At 40.9% G+C, this 21,831-nt stretch overlaps 1 protein-coding gene across 3 annotated transcripts in view; it reads left to right on the forward strand.

The window, feature by feature from the left end:
* The window catches only part of NR3C2 (nuclear receptor subfamily 3 group C member 2), a 220,759-nt gene that overhangs the window by 162,516 nt on the left and 36,412 nt on the right, over nt 1-21,831 (forward strand). For all 3 annotated transcript variants that reach the window (XM_074823833.1, XM_074823834.1, XM_074823832.1), the window contains exons 5-6: nt 16,466-16,804; nt 17,228-17,372. In XM_074823833.1, the coding sequence (XP_074679934.1) occupies nt 16,466-16,804; nt 17,228-17,372 (484 nt within the window). The remainder of the gene's footprint in view (nt 1-16,465; nt 16,805-17,227; nt 17,373-21,831) is intronic.

The following is a 21,831-nucleotide window of genomic DNA, read 5'->3' on the forward strand; positions in this document are numbered from 1 at the left end:
ACTGCGGAGACTTACCAGCACTGGTCTCCCACAACAATGAGAAGCAGCTTCCCTTGGGATATCAAAGGGAAATAAAATAGATTTCACCTTGCAAATTACGTAGTTCATTGCTCTGTCTGCAGAGACTGCCTGTGAAATTTGAGCCTTGGGTTTGCATACATTTACATATGTAAGACACTTCATGCGCAAGATGCTGTGTGTGATTGGTAGTCTTCACATATCCTTATTTTTTATACATTAAAATATTTCAATAATCTGAAAAAAAGATTGAATGAGAGAATCAGTAAGAAGATACAGTAATTCACCTTTTTGCCCAGCTTTCCATTTTCTGTTTAATAACTCCATACTAGCAGGAATTTAAAACTGCGGTATTATTTTCAGTTACTGCAGTTTAATGTGGTTTATATTATCATTGTTCTATCTTTTTGAGAAAGAGAAAGCGATAGGAAGAAAAAAGAGAAAAAAACCCACGAGTATTAGAAAACTGAAAACTAAGAAAAAATTAAATGCAGCAAAAATGTATACTCTTGGTTTTCTTTAAAAATTTCTACCAACTTTCTACTAGCCAAGGCTTCATAAACTTGAAAGGAAAAAAAAAAAACCCTGTGTGTAAGAAAATAAAGCAATTTTGGGTACACGTATGGTTAACTTTTATTTTTTCATCTAAACTTTAACTGCAGAGTATTTTGAAATGCCCATTAACTTTAACTGCATTTTTGTTTGTGTTTATTATGTAGCATTTTCTTCTGAGGGAATCTGGTAAATTTTTTTATAACTTGAACATTCAGCTGGGTTTATGTTGGTTCTTCCAAGAGACTTTTACCAATATACTGCAGTGTATTGAAGTTATTTTTGGGTTTTGTGAAGCAAAACCTCATGTTGTCAATTTTTTCACATTTTATCTGGACAACTGAGTTGTGGTACCTACCAAGGTTATCATTAGGATTGCTTCAGAAAACATTTGTATTTTTCTAGGTGTGGTGATTTCAGAAAACATTTGTATTGGAAATCCATCAAGTTCTGAGATTGTATTAAAATCTGTGCTTTCTCTTAGCAGAGAAGTGAAACAGGGATTTTCCTGCTTTTATTTCCATGTGCAGTATATTGAGCCCAAGCGAGTAATGTAACTTTAAGATGTAGGTTGCAACCGTGCTACCTTGTGCTGTGGTGTTGTTAGGTCTTCCAAATTGTCTCCTGGGTGTACTCGTAAGAGGGATCAGCAGGGAAATTCGTGTTGCTGCGTGGAGTTGGTGTTGGTGACTTCAGAAGAGAACATCCCTTCTGCCTGAGTAAGGGTCAGTTGTTCTTAAGGCGATGCTGTTGCTGCACCACCACCCCACACCTTGTGAATATATATTAAAAAAAAAAAGTCAGTCCTGCTCTTTCAGATCTTGTAGGAACCAATTTGTTCAGCAATGAACTTTTACTACTTTTGCATCCATCTTCCTCCATGTTACAAGATACTGCTCTTGCTCGGCTCTCGATGTGAGCTGTCCTCAAAAATATTGTAGATAACTATCAGAACAGTCACTTGCCACGACTATTAAGAAATTATTTGGGAATTATTATTAAAAATACAGAATTCTGAGGAGGGATGCTAATGTCAGAGTAATCTCTCAGACATCAATTGAGAAATGGTATTGGAAGCATGTCCTTGTACTTTACGTTTTGCTGATGATTTGTTTTTCATGTGTGAAGGCAGCTCAAGAAGACATACTGCAGTAGTCGGAGAGCACACAGCTCGCATCCAGCAATCCTTGATCAAACTCCTAATCAGGTTCATGTTCTCAGCCCTCCTTTGTTTTTTGAAGTTTTGCTGGTTTTCAGCTCTGCCTTCTGACGAGTGCCCAGCTGCCAGCAATGTTTGTCTTTCCTCCAGGAACAGCCATTCAGGCTTTTGGCACAGGTCTGCTGAACTCCAGACTTCACTGTTTTATCTGCTGGACTCTCCATCGTACCATTCACGGCATAACACCCTTGGTTGCCAACCTCGCAAAGGAGCTGTAACTTTTCTGGGCTCCTGCTGGAAGTACGTGTCCCAGCCTGCCTCGTGTCACGTGGCGGCACTGTGTGTGCAGGCTCTGTGGGGTTTTGTCTGATTTCAGCAGCATACGGCACTTGCTGGGCAGGCTCAGGGGTTGTTCTTTCCTGAGTGGTTCGTGTTCTATACGCGGTGTCTTGCTTTTGTTCAAAACACAAAATGGAGAGGAGCGATCGCAGCTTCCCCAGAGGAAGGTTTAGGTCCTCCCAGAAAAGGTGCAAAACAATCTCCCACCGTTGTGCTGCTGTTAGGCGATACGACTGAAGCACGGCAGTGGCTCTTGCTGGGATGCCTTCTGCCAGGCACTTGCTGGCTGGCCTGCCTGAATCTCCTGTGCACTGCCCATGAGCTTTTTAGCTTTTCTGCCTGTTGTCAGGGCTCCAGCTTTTACCTCCAGGATGCTCCCAGGGCAGATGATGTTTGTGGCCTCTTGACTCCCCAGGACCAAGGCTGACCCCTTTTCCCCTGTGCCCTGGTACACCACTTCTCTGTCTTGTAGGGTGTTTAAATTTAACAACCAATTTTCCTAAGGGTCCTGAAATGAATTGCTGTTTATCTTTGTTGCTCATACAGATGCATAAAAGCAAGGAAGCCTGTAACACCTCTGTTCATTGCTTTGTCTCATCGTGCTGGGACAGACCAGAGCGCTTCAGTGTTTCCAAAATTTGTTACACGCAGCTCTTGGTGATGTTTTGTTTTTTCCTGAATGACGAAATTATTATGCTTCCTTCCACAGTGCTCTAAGTCAATATCCTTTTACTCTTCCCCCCAGTAAAAGTGTAGATCCTGCTATGAAAGCATACCTGTGACCTCCCGTTCCTCTTTCCAAAGCTGCTGGTTATCGCCAGAGCCTTTCTGAAACCTCCCGCTGTGGCCTGTGGTGGTGCATTTCCATTTCTCACTCCCGCATCGCTGCAAGAAGCTGTAGGAGCAGGAGGAACTTGTCCTTTTAGCTTCTGTCCAGCCATCACTTTGGAGAGCTTCCACCTGAGTAAGAGGGAGTGAAGATTTAACTTACCATGCCTGACACAACCTTGGCCAAAGTACAGTGGGCTTACTATGCTGAATAGTGGGTTTTGTTAAAATTCTCATAGTTGCCTGCAAGTGTGCTGCGGACCAATTTGGAAGAGCCTGGAGTAGATCAATGAAGAGTGATCAGCAGCCTTTAAAACTTGACTGGTGGGGACAGATTGAATTACTTGGTATTGTTTAGCCCCAAAAAAGACTAGAGGGAAAGTTGAAGAGAGAAGCAGCAAGTGTTACTTTAGCAACAAGCATTAGTAAAGAGAAAAGGGAGATGATCTGCTATCCATGTCTGTGAAAAGCAGGACAAGAAGTAATGAGCAGCAAGGAAGATGCAAGTGAGGAAATGGAAAAGTATCTGTTACCGTAAGGTCAGGGAAGTACTCAAATAGCTGGTCTGGGGAAGATGTGGAGTCTGTCTTTGGGTGTCTTAAAGATCAGATAAGACAAACATTTGTCAGAAGTGATGACGGTACCGTAGGCTCTGGTTTGAGCAAGAGGATGGATCGTGCGACTGTCCCAGGTCTCTTCCAGACTATGATTAATATTCAGTAAGTGGAGTTAAGCCTAGGTAATTTGTGTGCAAATCAAAAAAATGTGAAAATGTTATTTCCATGTACAAAAAGACATCTTAGATTTTGACATCACTGATCTTCATTGAATGAGCTATTCTGTATCTCTGCCCTCTGTGTGACAGTGTGTTTTGAAGAAGCAATGATGCTAAGACTATGCAAGTCGTGCTCTTTCTTCTGACATTGTGTTGCTTTTTTGATTGTCTGCTACTTTGACACTTCACAGGTTTTAAATTGACTCCAGAGCTGTGGTTTACTCCAGTAATGTCACAAGGAAAATTTATTCAATGACAGATTGTGCCTTAGCACGTGAATCTGTTGTTCTTTCCTCTTGTCCTCTCATATGTACTTTGCTTCAGAATTACCTTAGTAACTTGTATTTTGTTTTGAATCTTGTTTCCTGCTTTTCCCCCCCACCAATTCCCACATGCGTGCCTTTCCATCTTTAGTATCTGTGTTTTGCTAAAATAAGTGTGAGAAGTGGCGAGGATACCTGGCTCAAAAAGCAGACTTTGGAGGTTAATGTTAGTAGAAAGAACAATCCACAGCAGGTTATCAAGGAAGCGTTGAGCACCTTTAAGCCTTAGAAATACACAACAGGCAAGAAGGTGGTGTTTAACAAAGAGAAAGACAAGGTGAAGGCACTGGTTGGAGCGTTCCTGAGCCACCCAGTACCACACATCTTCCTGCAAATAGGTGCTGGTGATTTGTGTGCTTCTGTGGTTCTCTGCCATCAGTTTTCCCATTCTCACACAATGCTGTAACAGTTTAGTCATGGAAATTGTCTTCCCTGCGTAATATCCCTGCAGAAGGTGCAAGAGGAGGAAGACTGTAGAACCTGAGCTCACAAGACCAGTCCGCCCTGAATGAACAGTAAGGGGATTTGTCAGTAGGGAGTGGAGAACTTACTGATGTGGTGCAACTCCCCTGCCCTCAAAACCATGCCATTGTTGTACTAGAAAGAAAGAGCTGAAGGAAACTTGAGTGTGGCTCCTGGATCTGTCTGCACATGGACCAAGCACATTCAGGCACGTCATTTAAGCATCCTCTTAGAGAGGCGTGTGTCAGTTCTAGTCATTGCTGGCATTTCATACACAAGTACTTCAACTTCAGGAGGATTTAGGATTGTGCTGCGCTGTCAGTCACAGAGAGATACTTGGTTTCATGATTCAGACCATGCAACTCTGCAGTATTAACCCCATGTATTTTCCCTGGAAAGGTGGTTAATATCACATACAGGGTGTTTGACTAATGTTCAGGCTGATTTATTAAATCAGGAGATTAATGCGATTTTTTTTTTTTTTTTTTCAATGACTAATCATGAACTGGATGGTGAAAAACATGGCTGAGATGACAGCAGAAGATAAACAGCCAGTTTGTATTTCACAGATAGCATTGCTGTTCCAGGAAGCGAGGTAGATAATTTCTAGAAGATGAGAGACAGACCAGCAGCATTGAATGTATTAGAAATAAGGTCATTTGAGAGAAATCTCAGTTGATAAAAACTGGGGATATGAAAATTGTACAGGTGAGGACACAAAGCGTCTCCAAATTTTTGTTAGTTTGGAAAAATACAAGTGAGGATGTGGTGTGTTACAATGTAACGAGAAAAAAGGCAGAGGGAAGTGCAGCACATACCAAGATGAGTTCTAGCAACAGTAGCGGAAGAGCAAAAATGGAAGTATTTAAAGCGTGGCACCCTCTTTCGCATGGAGTGGAAGCATGAACACTCAAGATACGGGATGGGAGGTGCTGCAGCAGAGTTTGCTTATTGATGCTTTTGAAAAACTCTGTAAAGCTTGTTGACTACCTGTGTCTCCAATGCAAGTATGAAGAGGGAATTTCACATGCAGTAAATGTCTACAGGACTGTATCAAGGGCAGTTGATATGGCTTAGTGTTACGATCAGGATGAAGGGTGCATGAATCACGGAACAGACTTAGCACTGGGTATCAACCCAAATAAAAGCAAGAGAGAAGACTTGGACGAGGAACGCCTGCAGAAGGTTGGACGGGAATGGGTGTCTTGGGAGGAAGGTTGTCACTTGGCACAAGGCAGAAACCAGTGATCATAGCCAAGAGCATTCAGTCTGGTAGAGTGGAAGATTTCAAATCTGTTCTCTGAAGTTTCCCTAACTTTGTTTTTATCCAAATTATTACCAATGCTAGAAGTTCAAGCTGCTGATATTCCATTGCTGCAGCTGTCTTAGAGCTGTAGGTGACAAATACTGGAATTGTAGGTGACCTACTCTTCGCATTTGTAGTTGGTATTTTACTGCTAGTCTTTAAATCTGTTTGATAAATAGTCAAAGCTACTGATGCGTTTAGTAGACAACACTTAGCTCAAAAACCATTGAATTTGCCATACATTTGAAGAATGAATAAATAATCAGTAAAATATGAGTTTTGGGAGCATCTGAAAAGGACTGATTAAGATTGGCTTTCATCAACATTATAATTTTCTTTTGTAAGCTTTTTTTAAGGCTTTGTTTATTGGATGATTTAAATATTTACTAAATACATTTTGTTTGAAATTAATGAAGAAGTACAAGAGGGAATTTTAGACACCAAAAATGTTAGCTGTGAGACTGTATTATGTCAGGTTGGGATTTTATATGAAATATATGTGGGGGAAATTTTCATACTTTAGCCATTTCTCATTAAAAAGCTTTATCAAAAACAGCTTGATTTGATTTTAACAGGAAACCACTAATTGGCATTTGGTAAAAGTTGTTCCCACACGGGGAGGAGTACCCCTATGAAACTGTTATTTTTCAATTAATTATCACTTTGAGGATTGCTGAGAAACAAGCAAATGTGTTAGACATTTTCCCTGACAACCTAAATATTCCTGTAAAATGTACTTTGGAACTCAACTTTCTTTTGTCACTTTTGTCCGCTCTCTCTTCACGAATATGTAGCCTGAAGCTCGGCACGGCTGAAAAAGGGATTAATTTCCTCTGTCTCTTACCCAGATCCTCCCCAGTGCCTTCCCTTCTTCATTGCTGTGGACATCACTGTCCCACTCGTCAGACAAATCAGTAATCTGAGCTTCATCATTGAGTCAGACCTCAAAATATGCAAGATTTGATCTGGGCTTTCACTTTAGTTTTTCTGAGGCAATTGTGCTGGCTTCTGTGCCATCCTTGCAAGGCTGCTTCTTTTACCCGTGCTACAAAGGCCATCCCTGCAAGCAGGTCTCTGTGGCTGTGGATCCGCAGTCCTGAATCCTGCGTGCAAAAGCCAGTGTGCTGCAGAGGAACTGCGTCTGTTCCATGAGATGTGTGCAAGTGCTGGTGTGAGGTGCCATCTCCCTCTAGGTGTATTTCACTGCTCAGTATCATTAGCTGTAAGTATAAACAGAAGGAAGTGCAGAATTCTCATTAAAATATTGTAAGATTTCTCATTAATTACTTAAAATAGCATTCTCCAAAAGTAGCTGTGAGTGGTTTGCTGTCACACTGGAAGGGCATCTGAAGAAGGGTCCTGTGGAGGGTCAGTTCTGGGTCTACAATTTTACTAATTATTTGCATAACAAAGTAGAGGGTAAATACGTAAATCTACAGATTTGGAAATTCTCTGTGGCCAGAGTCAGAATTCAAAAGCATCTTCAGTTCTAGTGTCTGAAACCAACGCAATGGCATTTTCAGTAAAGTGCAGAGGGTTATGTTGAGAAGTGCATTTGTTCAAGAATGAAATACCTGAGAGCAGCTGTTCAGAGACTGCGGTGAAGAAAGAAGCACAGCTGCATGATGATTGTATGTTAAATTTAGAGTCAGCAACGTAAAATTGTTGCAAAAATAGGCAAGTCTTGTTTGGTACGAAGGCATTATTCTGTTCTTGTCCAAGCTGGCAAGTGTGGGCCTGATGATTGTGTCTGGTTTTCAGCATTGCTGGGCAGGGTGGTGGGGATGGGACAACCTTCTGAAATTGTCGCCTACGTTTCTGTGCCGGTTGGTGGGATTAGCGGTACCTGTGTCCTTCCTGACGGACAGGTGTCTTGTCTCTCCAGTGTAGAAGTCTCTGCTGTGCCCCTTGATAACCTATTCCAGTTTACAGACCTTTACATTTAGAAATGTTTCCTTAACATCTAAACTGAATCTTCCTTCTTGAAATTTCATATTGTGTGCCTGAAGAAAGGTGAATACAGACTAGAGACTGCCCAAGGAAAAACAAAGATAATAAGAAGCTTAGAAAAAAACATAAATCTGTAAGGAAGAGTTGAAGAAACTCAATTTATTTTAGTGTAGAAGAGAGAAACATATTAAGAAGGCCATGATACCAGTCTTTCAATACAAGAAGTGGTGTAAAAGAGAGGACAGGAATGATAAATTGTTCTTTATAGCCACTGGGAGAATGATGAAATCAACTTTCCTGCAGAAAAAATAATGCGACATTGGAGATGTTGGGGGAAAACTGAGTGGCTAGATGGAGGAAGATGGGGGATATTGCGGAATTCCCTTTATTGGAGATTAATAACATATTGGGTTGAGCAAAGTATAGTTGATCCTGCTCAAAGCAAGAGGATAAACTGCTTCACATATGTTGTTTCTGTGCTTTACAATGCTGTACTGGAGCACATATTAGAATCTGTTCTAAACAAAACAAAATGCAAACACTTCTGAAATTGTCATATAAGTAAGCTAAGTATTAAGCAGGAAATATTTACCTAGTTACAGTCAGTTTTATTAGTAGTTTAAATCCAACTAGAATAAAGAACCAAGATATGTATAAATGAACACAATGTAAACAGCGTACAATTATGCAGATTAAAATGTGCATTAGAAGCTCTTTCTTTCATCTGTGCTGTACCTCTCTTTTTGGTATACTGAATGTGAATCAAGAACAGGAATTACATTTATGGACGTGCCTGGATCTTTGCAGGGTCTGACCGAAGGCAAATAAAATGTAACATACCCATAGATCAGACTTCGTGCACGGTTATTCCTTGTCTTTAAGCTGTCCAATCCTGTCAGATTAAAGTGTTACTTATTAATTAGTAAGCAGTTGTGAATGATGTTGGCAATGCCAAACTATGTCATTATTTCAGTTATGCCTACTGTTTCATTCTACTGAATTCAATCATTGGCTTTGAGCTTATTCTCCAGTAAAAGCTTGCTTCTGCTGGTGGAGGATAAGAAATTAGGAAATTTTCATTGCTTTGTTAATTAAACGCTCACGGCAAGTGTGATACCATTTTCTATCACTTTCTATCTCCTCTGGGTCACAGCTGTCAGAAACAGATTTTACTTCACTATGTGAAGGCGGGACCTTTATTTTCTTCCTCACCAGCTGCAATCTTCCTTTCTTTGTATATTTAGACAAACTGTTTGGTCTCTTTAGCATACCCAAATGCCACTGCAGAAATCATGCTTGAAAGGCCACTGCTTTGCAAGATCAAAGTCTTTTCGGTGGTTTGTCTTACATGATAAAATGGTCTTGTACTCTCATTTTAAGTCCCTGGACATGTTGTCCCCTGCTTCAGTAGTTGCTTTTCATTTGCTTCCTCCCCTTGGCCTGTCCAGTCAAACTAGTGACTCATCCACTTGTCTGTGTTTCTCCCAGATTAGTACCTGGCCCTTCCTCTTACGCGTGGGATGATGCCTTGGGGTCACATTTAGAGGTTCTTAATCTACTGCAGCTCTGCCAAAAAAGCAGTGGTTTGCTTCCAGAAGCGGTACTTGGTTTATGGAAGCTTTAGGGTCCTGTCTTGGTTGTTCCCTTCTTTGTTTCCTGAAGAATAAAGGGTGCATAGCTGAACACACTTTGTAGAGCGAATGGGATGATGCTGTAAGATCTTGTTTGTATTACTGCTTTTCACTTTATTCCATGCATTTGCTTGCATATGTGTGTGTATGTGTGTATATATATATAAAATGTCTGTATTATTATCTAGAAGTTTCTCAGCAAAATCTCATACCCATTGTGCTAGACACTTAAGTGAAAAAATGTCTGTACCAAGATAGCTCAAAATTTTCATATATGTCAAGATACAACAGATTTGGGGGAAGGGAAACACTATTTGTGGTAGCAGTAAAATAGCTAATGAGAACAGATGTCAGCTCACTGAAGTGAGGCAAAGGCACCAGGCAAACATGATAAAAAGATTCAGAGGAGGAAAAAGTGGCGTTTTGATGGAGCATTTATCTCTCCAAAGGTGGAAGCAAGTGACAAAGTGTGTATGCTTGCTGAGGGCTCAGAGGAGAGTCTACCCAAATGCTGTTACAACTGCTGCAAGGGGAGAATTGACAGCTTGATCCTTTGGTGACTCTAGTGCGACAAGGTGCCGTAGGTTGCATTTGGAGAGGAGAGTCAAGCGGCACTGGAGGGGTGTGCAGGAAAGCCCTGAAGCGTTTGGCGTGGGGCGGGAGGGAGTGGGCTGACAGCTGTTGAGATTGGGAAGGAGGTCGTGGTTATAGCTCAGGTGCAGAGCTTGAGCAGCGAGGTTGGGACCTGGATGGAGGAGCTCCAGGATTTGAAATGCAGATGTACACTGGCGTGGCGTACAGAGCCGGCACAGTTAAAGGTGGTCGGAGTGTGTTTGTTTTGCAGCATATTGTCTACCCTCAGACCGCCTGGGTCACTGGTAGTAGAGTACCCACTATGAAATAATCCCAAAGCATACCTTGTTTGAAGCGCATATCATCATTTTTTCCCTTTGTCTTTTACATGTATTTACTCAAATTGCCACTTTCTCCTCTTCTCCTTTACCTGTTTTTAAACCTCCATCACTTTCTGTGTTCTGTGCTGTGTCCGTTTTGGTTTCCCCTTTCCTTCTGCCGATGTTCTCTGCTTTACACTAGAGGTAGCATATATTCTTATGTGCTTTTGGTATCACTTACCGATCCAAATGTGTTCTGCAACATGGATAGAATAAAGGTCTGTTGGGTCAGGATCAGTTTGGTCCTGGCTCTGGCAGAGCTTTACATACATGATAAATAAAACTCTTAGGCTTCTATATCATGTCTTTAGATATGCAAACAATAATTGGTTTTTGATAGGCAGCAAGGCAAATGACTATCATCTTTTAAAAAAAAAAAAAAAATAAAAAAATCTGATTCCAGGGAATTATCACTGCAAGTCTTGTAATTCACTCTACGTAGAACTATGGATAATTTTCTAAACTTCAGACTTTGCTTCAGAGCACTGGATGCCAACATGAATTTGCAAAGCATTTTAGATTGTTCATTTGCTAAATTTGAACACTGATAAAATTCTGCAAACAAGATATTACTCTGTTGTAAAACTGCTGAGTTAAATCATAATATTTATGGGTTCTTATATCTACTATTGATAGCACTTTTTCTTTGGCATTTTTGGATCCCGTTTTTTTTAATAATCATGCTGATGAAAGTTATTAATTTTGAGCCTATGAAAAATAGTTATCAGATGTGTGGCTTTACTGGGGACAAAGGGAGTATAGATTAGCTCCCTCTAGATCCAAATTGTACAGCATGTGTAAGTTTATGATGGTATTTTTAAGAAAGCATATAGTGGCTTACCTGTCTTGTAACTGCCCTAAAATCTCAAACTTTAAAAATCAGGAATGCCATAGATTTGTAGCAGATGTTCACATTAATTCGTATTCAGAAAACAATTTACGGTAGGGTCACATCCAGTTAATGCCCAGTTATTTGACCTAGAGTAGAATTCACTGTTGCAGATGACCAGAAGCCTATTCAGTGTTTACAGATGGCACAAAAACTCCCCATCCTGGAATCGCAGACCTCCCTGTTTCTGCTTTCACAGAATTATCTCAGTTGGAAAAGCCCTTGAAGCTCCTCCAGTCCAACCATGAACCTCACACTGACAGTTCTCAACTCCACCAGATCCCTCAGCGCTGGGTCAACCCGACTCTTCAACCCCTCCAGGGATGGGGACTCCACCCCTGCCCTGGGCAGCCCATTCCAACGCCCAACAACCCCTTCTGCAAAGAAATACTTCCTAAGAGCCAGTCTAACCCTGCCCTGGCACAGCTTGAGGCCATTCCCTCTTGTCCTGGCACTTGTTCCTTGGGTCAAGAGACTCATCCCCAGCTCTCTGCACCCTCCTTTCAGGGAGTTGTAGAGGGCGATGAGGTCTCCCCTCAGCCTCCTCTTCTCCAGACTAAACCCCCCCAGTTCCCTCAGCCGCTCCCCATCAGACCTGTGCTCCAGACCCTGCACCAGCTTCGTTGCCCGTCTCTGGACACGCTCGAGTCATTCAATGTCCTTTTTGGAGTCAGGGGCCCAAAACTGAACCCAGTCATCAAGGTGCAGCCAATTTGTGACAGAAGTCTTGCAGATGAGGGATCAGTACTAAGGAAGCAGCTGTGCCAATCTGGATTCACCCCAGTCTCCTGCCAATAGCTGTTTTCAAATGCATTAAGTCCCATCTTTTAGATCATAAGGCTGAGGGTGTAGTAAGGGGGGAAAGATACTAATATGCCTTATAGTCTGAACAGTGCTCAAGACTGTGTTAAATTGGTTTTAATGTGTAATCTCAGCCTTCCTCAGTGCCTCTGCAGCAGTACCATCGTCCCTCGCTAGGCAGGTGGGACTGGCATTGAGGGTGATAAGCAAGCAAGCTGTGGGCTGCTCTCATTGAGGTCTTCCAAGCACATGGAACAACGTGTGGGTTTGCAGAATTTGCAGGCTTTTCTTTGAACACGTTGGACACAGGACTGCTTGTATTAAATCCAGGTAAAACTTTGCCTGTTGCTTCCAGAGGAACATGGACTGCTATTTGTGGTCAGACTTCTAGCTTATTTCCTCTGTTATACTGTAATTTATTGTTAGAGCCACAGAGGAGGTCTGTTGGACGTGCCTTTCTAAAGTCCAACTTTATGTGACTTTTCAGGTGTTTCACCTTATTTTGCGTTATTTTTATTGCAACCTTCTAAAATACTTATTCAACAAAAATTGTGTCAGGTATTTGAGGTGTCAACCTCAGGTATATCTGTAGTGTGTCTTTTGCTGCTGTTTGGTTTTCTTTAGCTATTACTCCATCTCAGATGATTTAAAAAATACAAGAGTTATGATATTGCTGAAAAGGAGGGGCAAGAAGTTCTGCAATCAGAGACAATATGCAGTCACTGGCTGTGCAGCCATTTGGATGAAGTCTTGTCCTAGCACCAAACAGGCTTCAGACTTCAGCTTTGCCATGTGAAATGCCCCATGCATCCCCCATCCCCTGGTCTGCTTGGAGAGGCTGTGACTTCTTGAACGTTTCCACGCAGCAGTCCTGACGAGCATGGCTCTTACCCACCAATTCAGAGGTGGCTTTGTCGGTTTTATAGTTGGTATTGCAGTTAGAGACCAAATGTGGAAAACAACTTCAAAAGACCGACTCGGAGTACGTACTGCTCAGAGTTTGTATTTAATCGTTACTTGTTGGTTTCTGTGGGAGTTACCAAACCAGTTGAGCTACAGCACTGGCATGAAGCCAAATGAAAAATACAGTTTTCTTCACTGTAAACATGACTGTCAAGCAGTAATGTTTTTCTCAGCTTCATTTTAAAGGCATTATAATGGAAGAAAATGAAACTAAAACACGTTTTTATGCCAGTATTATACATGGAAGAATGTTACTTCTTTTTTCTTTTAATGAAAAACTCTTAGAGAATAGAATATGCAAAATTATGTCTTAATAAATATGTAATCAGTTATCTGTGTTGCTAGATACTTGATGGAGTTGGTAAACTGATAAATTTCTTATTCTGGTGTACTTACGGTGAGAACGCATTTTTTTTTTGCTTCTGCAAACATGAAAGATATGTAAAGTTCTTTATTTTTAGTTCTGATAACAGAAAAAAAAATAGTGCCTGATAAAACTTAATGAATAATAACAGCAAACACTAATCTCTATCCACTCCTTCGGGCTTATTTTTAAACTCTCTTTTCAGTGGCCAGTAGCTTTGTTAACTCATAATCAGATATTCTGCTGAACTTGGCCATCCTTGCTTTGCTTCTGGGATTTAGTTTGTTGAAAAATGTGTAAGTTCAGCTTTGCCTTTCTAAGATAAATGCAAACTGTATTTAATGCTCACAGTGATTTCACCAGGACGTCGTCATGTAGGTGCAACTGCACCAAATGGAGAACAACAGCATTTTCACTTTTCAGAAATAAATTTATCAGAGTTGTCTGCTTTGCCTGTAACTTCCTCCGTTTTATTTTGCAGAGTGGGGAAAAAGCTTGTTTAACAAAATGTCTGATCAGCTGCTGCTTTGTAAAATGGCTTTTTGGGTACTAGGAACGGAAATTGCATCTCGAAGAATGGATGTCAGCATCCATGTAACTTGATGCACCAGAGGATGAAAAACCCTTCAGTTGTACTTCATTGTTTGAATGAGCTTTTTTTAAGAGTTTTGTAATAGAAAAGTAGGAAATAGGATTGGAAGGGACTTTTATAAGGGTCTTCTCATCTGTCCAGTCTCTTAAGACAGCATCAGCTGCAGCAAAACCCTTCCTGACAGATATTTGTCTCGCCTTTTCCTTATAACCTCAAATGAAAGCGATTCCTGTGTTTCCCTGTGTAATTCTGTGCTAATGCTTCAGGTGATTAGGAAGTTTTTTACTGGGTATGCATGGATAGTTGAGCAACAGAATTATAAACTAAATTTTATTAGGACCGGTACATTTTTATTTGCATATCTAATCCTCTTACTAAAAAATTCAACCTGCCTCACTTAGTCTGGATGTTTGCAGGCATAGAGAAATAAAGAAATTGTTGAAAGCAGACATACATGCTGTAGGTGAATTAATGAAATGGTGTCCAGCTCTCTGAAGGAAAAGGGATGAAAGTTACACAAAGAACTCTATAAAGTTCTCTGTAGATCTCCTGAGCGACGCTGATGCTGAAATCATCCAGGAAGATCCTTCTTTCATTGTGTGATGGCAACACCACCAAACCGATATTCAGATTTTGCGTTTACTGCTCAGTGCAATACGTGCTGCAGTAGTAATGAATTGTATTCAGGTTTTGAAGATGGTAGTGAAGGAGGGACTGTCTGACTGGGCACCTTCAAGATCTTGTGTATGAGTGGTAACATCGCTGTTTTCTATAGCAATGTCCCATGTTTACCCTAACAAATAAGCTTTTCTTTTGGATCTTGGGATGAGCCAGCTTCTCAGAGTTCAACATACTGTCCCAGCAAGGAAGTGTTGAAAACAACAGCTATTGTTGCACTTGGGCGTGCACTGTCCTGGACCCTGGGTGTCTGTATCCTGCCTTGCAGGCACTATGAGCTCAGCCACGGCCACTGCCTCTGGGCAGGCAGCCCCAGTTTCAAGGAAACAGTAAAACACTAACGGGTGCTGTCACCAGCAGTGGTCTCAGGGCAACAGCAGCTCTACTGTTGAGGAGGATTTTCTTAAAACATAGGTTTTAGGGAGTTTGTAGAAGAGTAATGAGGTAGTTTGCAGAAAACTCCCCACTACTCACATAGAGCAAGCTTTGAAAACTTCCCAGGAGGCAGTAGCATGGCATGCTGAGCTGGAGTGCAAGTGAATGTTGCAATAATGGAGAACAGAGGAGGGCTGAGGTGAAGGTTGGCCAGAAAGGATCCTGAAACTGCAGAAAAGGTGCTATATTTGAGGAAATTAAGGAAAGACAGAGAGGGGAGTTGAAGACAGGAAGACCCTCGAGGAGATAGACTTGGGACAGGGCATGGTCTAAGAAGGGTGTTTGCATTAGTATTCTAACTAGGAGTGAGATAGACTTGTATTTACTGATGCCAGTAAAAGGGATGTTGCAATAATCAAGAGACAGTAAGATTAAAGTCCAGACCGTGTACAGATAGGTAAGAAAGACTATTTTTGAGAGTAGTTACTCTGAAAGAGCTGCGAACGTTTAAATTTAGTTCATTATTTATTGATTTTAAAGACTATTTTAGTTACGTTTTCCTATCGTGAGCAGTGGGGTGATGGGCTTTTGGTTTGGTTTTTTATGTGTGGGTTTTTTTTAACTTAATTGTCTCACTTTTTATTTCACATTCTTTCCTCACGCTGCAAGATCATTTTGTTGGGGCAGAAAGCAGGGCTTTCACGTGGCAAAGTTGGGAGGGCAACCCCCAGAGAATGGCTCGCATCTCTGCAAAGAGTGGAAGCACACTGACGTTGCTGTCTTCTAAAGAACACTTAGTAAAGAAAAGTAGGGAGGGTAGCATTAAAGAAAAAAAGAAAAGAGAAGGCGAATCAGAGAAATGTTGATAGCAGTGAGAAAGGGGTTATGTGAGGCTCAATGTTTTTTCTTTAACTGGGTAAATATTTTTAGCATTACTTCAGAACTGCTCAAGAGAAGGTGATGAAGCTCTTATGGAAGTATCAAAGCAGCAAAAGCAAAGGGATTTGACTAGTCTAGGCTGTTCAAAATAGATTGACTCCATTTCAAGTTGAGGTGCAGACAGGGTGGGCATTAGGATTCAGAAGCTTAGGAGAGCTCTATTTCTGCTAATTTTAGGCATTGCCAGGGACATTCCTTTAGATGACCAAATGCAATGGAGAACATGAATTGCAGACTTGCAGGTGATAAGTGATTCATGTAAGCTACAGAACAAATAAAACTTCTGAAACCAACCACGGTAACTAGGATGTCTTATGCATGTCTGTATGGAGATACTGGACATTGTCACTTATAAAAAAATCCAGTAAAGCAATGAAAATGGGCTTATGTGTGTCTTTAGGTCCTTTTTCCAGTGTAACGATGCTGCAGGCAGTGAGGTATTTCTTAAGGTCCTGCAGTTGATTCACTTGAGGACTTTGAGATGATACTTCTCCTTCCGTTTTCTATAAAGCCAAGGTTACGCTGGCTTTCTGTACTGACTTGGTTCTTGTGCTGCTCATCTTCACAGCCCGGAAGTCCAAAAAGTTGGGGAAATTGAAAGGGATGCACGAGGAGCAGCCACAGCAGCGGCAGCAGCCACCACCCCAGAGCCCCGAGGAAGGGACGACATACATCGCGCCCGTGACTGAGCCCTCTGTAAACACAGCACTTGTCCCCCACATGTCTGCTATCTCACCAGCACTTACTCCCTCTCCTGTTAAGATCCTTGAAAGCATTGAACCGGAGATTGTGTACGCAGGATACGACAGTTCGAAGCCAGACACAGCGGAGTACTTGCTTTCCACCTTAAACCGCCTGGCTGGCAAGCAGATGATTCAGGTGGTGAAGTGGGCAAAGATACTTCCAGGTAGGACCACGAGACATTTGGTGACATTTCTCTTCACTGTTTCTTTTAGCTTAATGAACTATTTGCTTGACAAATTGCATCTTTAATCTGTGGGCTGTGTTGAAAACCCTCACAGGGGGGCGTGAGATGAACATCTGAGTGAAGATTGTTGGGTTTTTTGATTTATGTAATGTTTGCTTCATATGTCTGTGATTGATATTTTTAAAACTTTCATTTTGAATAATAGCCTCTTAAGAATAAAGCATGTTTTGTCACTGGAATGAAAAGTTATGTTGGGTTTTTTTTTTCAGAAGTACACTTTGTGGGAGTGTTGCTCTTGTTCATTAATACTAGAAAAATAATGAGCATGTATCCAGTGCTGGTTTGGCCAACCCTTGTAGAGCGCAATTGTAGTTCATGGGTATTTTCTGGTTTGATCTCTAGGATTTAGAAACTTGCCTCTCGAGGACCAAATTACTTTAATTCAGTATTCATGGATGTGTCTGTCATCATTTGCCTTGAGTTGGAGATCGTACAAACATACAAACAGCCAGTTCCTCTATTTTGCTCCAGACCTGATCTTCGATGAGTAAGTATTCCTTAATGGTCCTTTTCAGTGCAGGCTGGGAGGATTACTCTGTCTTTATTTGTTTTCAGACATACCTGCAGTCTGAGAAAATTTCAGCTACTTCCAGCTTAAAAGTAGTTTAATTTTTTTTTTTTTCCCCAGCAACTCAAGTTTTCAGTTGGCAAAGCTTTGATACTGCCATCCCCTTCTCCTTATGTATGTGGATGCGTTCTCAGACTAGGACCATCCTGCTGGCTTCAAATATGACTGATATATGACCAGGATTTATAGCAAAAAACATTTTTTGGTATCTACTGGAGCTTGGAAAAATACCTAACTTCTAGGAAATGTGGATATTTAAATTGCCAGGTTTTTTTCAGAGCAGTCGTATAATGGTGCTTTTATTAACAATATACAGCTGTTCATTGTGTTTTCTTGACAGTCTTAATTACCTTTCTTTGCAACCAAAGAAGGTTGAAAGAAGCCAAAATGTTTTTTCAGTAATGCAACATAATTTCTTTTATGATGCATTCAGACAAAAAGAAGGATCAACCAAGGAACCATTCCTTCTGAGTATGTGTGTTCCTTCATATTTTAAGTTTGTGTTTTAGTGCTGTGCTTTTGATGAGTATAATTTAATTTCTAGTGTTTATTCCAAGACAGTAAAGTCAAAATTTAAGTGAATACACAGGCAGTCAAACTGGGGTCATGTCATATGCTTATCCCAGAAGGTGTTTTTTTTTTCCTAGACATAAAAATGATACATAATCAGTAGGATATGGGTGCTCTTGAAGAAAAGAAAAAAAAAAAAACACAGCAGGAAAAGAATTAAGAAAAAATAACTTACTGCTCAATCTCCTGAAACGTTCTAAAATGTTTTTCTTGGAGAAGATACTTTGTTGCTGTCCATCTTAATAGTCTTTCTTTGATTTAGGAATTCCTAAATAATTAATGCGCATGAGATTGGTCCCAAAGCAGTAAGCAATATCAAAAGAGATTGGTTTGGTTTTGTTGTTGTTTGTTCTTTTAAGAGGAGGAACTGGTGATTCAGTGCATGTGGTTGAAAAGGTAGTGTCAGCCATTTTCCGTGTTGAAAGTACTTCCACTATGACTTGAACATTAGAGAGTCATCACAGAAAAAGTATCTGTGGCTAAAGCTAAGTGAAAATGTCAACTTCGAAGAGTTAAGTTCTCCTGGGGAAATGGAGACTAAAAGTTTGAACACAGAAAGAGCTCTCCTTCATCTGAAGAAAGTCAGTCAGGGGGTCAAAATCTATTGGACGGGGAAATCAATCCCACTTACAAGTAAAAGTATGTGTGCATTGCTAGCATTCTTGAATTCTGGAAGCAGCTTCCAGAAGTCGAGATCAATTGTGGGTTTTGTGCTGCAAGCCTTTGAAGGTAGGTGCCTGCAGAATTATACTGAGGTTGAGGTTGCGGTCCACTTGGGAAAAGGAGTGCAGTGTCACAGAGTGCAAAATAAAAACATTCAAACCCAGATTTGTATGTAAGATAGTGGTCTCATCTTCTATGTATTTAACAATGTGCCCATTAAGGTGCTACCAAAGGCAGGTGTTTCTAAAGAGAAGAAACATAAATTACTGGGAGCTGTGTTGACCTGTGGGGTGTGGGGTAGGGGCTTTTGAAGTAGCTCATCAGGGCAAGAAACTTCCTTAGAGGTAAAAGGGTAGAAGTTCAGTGCTTACTCTAGAACAGTGATGGACGCATCCCTGGAACAAGAGGGTTTTTCTCATTTCACTTGTGTTTCGTACTCGGTGGAAATTGCTGGAGGCATTTTTTTCCAGGTTTATCACATTGCCGCTACAGACGGTAGTTGTGAGGCTACATTTGGAGTCCAAGTTTTGGGCTTCCCAGCACAAGAAAGTTGTTGACAAACTGCAGAGAACCCCGTGGAGGTTGGCCAAGGTGGTCAGGGACTGGCTGGGACAACAAGGTTGCTGGACTCATGCAGCCAGGAGAAGACTATGCTAGGTACAGTGGGGATTTAATTGATTCAGCTTCCTGATGAGTTGCTGTAGAAAAGATGGAGTCAGGCTCTTCATGGAGGTGCCCAGTGGAAGGATGAAAAGCTGTGATCGCAAGACTGGGACAGCTGCCTCCTGGGCAGCAAGAGAAGAAATTTCATAATGAGATGGTGAAATGGCAGAGCAGGTGCCTGGAGAGACCCTAGAGTCTCTGTCTTTGAACATGTCCAAGCCTTGACTGGGCAAAGCCCTGAGCAGCCTGCTCCAGCTTTGACATTAGCCCTGCTGTGAGCAGGGGGTTGGACTGAGATCTCCAGAGGTCCCTCCCACACTAAATTATTTTGTGATTCCAAGTTCAAGAGATACAGTGCTTTTCTCAATTCTACAAGTCAGCCAATATAATTAAGTGTAGAAAGCATTCAGATAAGCAGAAAACATAATACGTATTCCTGTTTGTGAAAATACAGTGCTTTGAAGCTTTGCTCTGTAGTTGCTGAAGACTGGTCTTACCTTTAACTTTTGAGTACCCTGAATTTGGCAATGTGGTCTGTAGTTGTAAATGTGGGTCTTCATTTCTGTGCCACAAGGCTTATCAAACCTCCTTAATGTTCACTTTTTACACCTTTTTGAGTGCTTTACTGCCCTTGGCATTTTAGGACATGTATTAGTTGATGCAGAATGAAAGAGAAATGCTTTAAAATGGCTTTTCCTTCTGCTGGCTTGAGAGAGTTATGTTCCTGTTATCACCTGGCCAAGATTTTCTTGGTATTTCTTCATATTGTGTCTGGAGAGGTCATTTCCCATCTCTATGCAAGAAGTAATTAGGAAGGTCCCTGGCCAGTAGCATGCACTCAGTGCCCCAGAGGGTTCAGCATTTTCTTCAATGAACAGTTAAAAAAGAGTGAAAGTAGAGGTTGGCATTAGCAGAATTATGTTGCTTTGTTTTACATTAAATGAATTTTCTGTTTACTCTTAACCACTGTGAATAAAAGGAAGTCGTAATGTTTCTGGAAGGCCATGATATATGGTCTTGTTTTCTTCCTTATTCTGAAGGCCTGTAAACAAGGCAAATAACAAATGAGGATCTCTGTTGTTAATAGCTGTTAAATGTACCTTCGATTGTATAAATACAGAGCAAAATGCCTCCCTACTAATACTTGGTTTGATTTCCTGTTAGGCTTGTGGAAGGCTGGAAGTATTTGCCCGCCTTCATTTAGTCATGTTACATATCTAAGTGTAGTGTTTGTCTTTATGGATCACACATATATTCCGTTGCTTTATTTGGGCTTAAGTAAATGTGAAGATGTGAACTGAGGGATAAGAAAATGGCCAGTCAGCCGGTTACAGAAATGCCTGAAAACAGCCTGAAAAGAGGCATAAAATAGACCAGTGTATTTTATGTTGTGTTGCTGTAAGTTACAGTTTTCTTCTGTAGCATAGTATTTGTAATTAAAGCTAATATATATATGTAGCTTTAGTTTTAATCCACAGTAAATCTTTAAAAGACCATCACATGTGTGACACCACATAATTCCTACTGCATATAAACTCTCTTATGACTGTTGCATATGTAACAACACTCAAAAGATGTTACAATAATGTTCTTAAGGCTGCAAGCTCAAATCTGAGACGTTGCAAAATTCCAAAATTAAGGTGGTCTGTGAAATTGTAGTTTGAGCCCTTTGGGTACGTGCTTTGAAGACTGTATCCATAACCAAACCTTTAAGTTATGTTATCCCGTAATATTTTTCCCATGTGACACCTTCCTTTTGTATTGATCGGGTTGGATGAGTTGTAGGGATGATACAGGATTATGTAGTGAGAGACTGTTGGATTTTTGCTTCATTTGTTGCCAGCGAGGAAACCTTACCTTGAATGGATCTAGGGATTTGGGAGAACATAAGGATCATTAATGGGGTAGATTTTCTTAAGACATGGCAAAAGACTAGCCCTGATTCTAGACCTAAGCTCTGAAGTATTTCAGGTTCCTGCTGCAAAGTAAAAGAAATCCCACAGGAAAAAAGATGGCTATTGTTTATTTAACTCAAGGGAGGGAGAAAATTTCTGTTAAGACTTAACCAAAGACTTTAGCTGAAATTTTCTAATCTAACTCAACCTGAGGCAGGCGTATGCATGGATAATTTAAGGCCAGAGCATTAAATTGGTAGAATTATACACAATTGAAAGCAGGAAACTGAGTGGTGCTGCTTGGAATGGGTGCAAGAACAAAGCAAGGAATGTAGCAAAATACAGTGTTCTTTAACGCTAGCTTATTTTCAGGGATTTTGTCTGAAGCTGTGCAAAATGAATTGTTTGCTACAGGGAACAGCCTAAAACATGGTTTTTAAGACGTGGTCCCAGAAGGTAGGGAAGTTAGTTTCAAATTCCCTTGGTCTCTCCCTTGCTGGATGAATTAATCATTGAACTAACAGCTGAAACAACTCTGTCTCTGACTGTGTCCTTTTGAAGGAAAAGGCCCCAGCATTTTTGAAAAG

This window comes from Strix aluco, chromosome 4 (genome assembly GCF_031877795.1).
Source record: "Strix aluco isolate bStrAlu1 chromosome 4, bStrAlu1.hap1, whole genome shotgun sequence".
Lineage (NCBI taxonomy): Eukaryota > Metazoa > Chordata > Aves > Strigiformes > Strigidae > Strix > Strix aluco.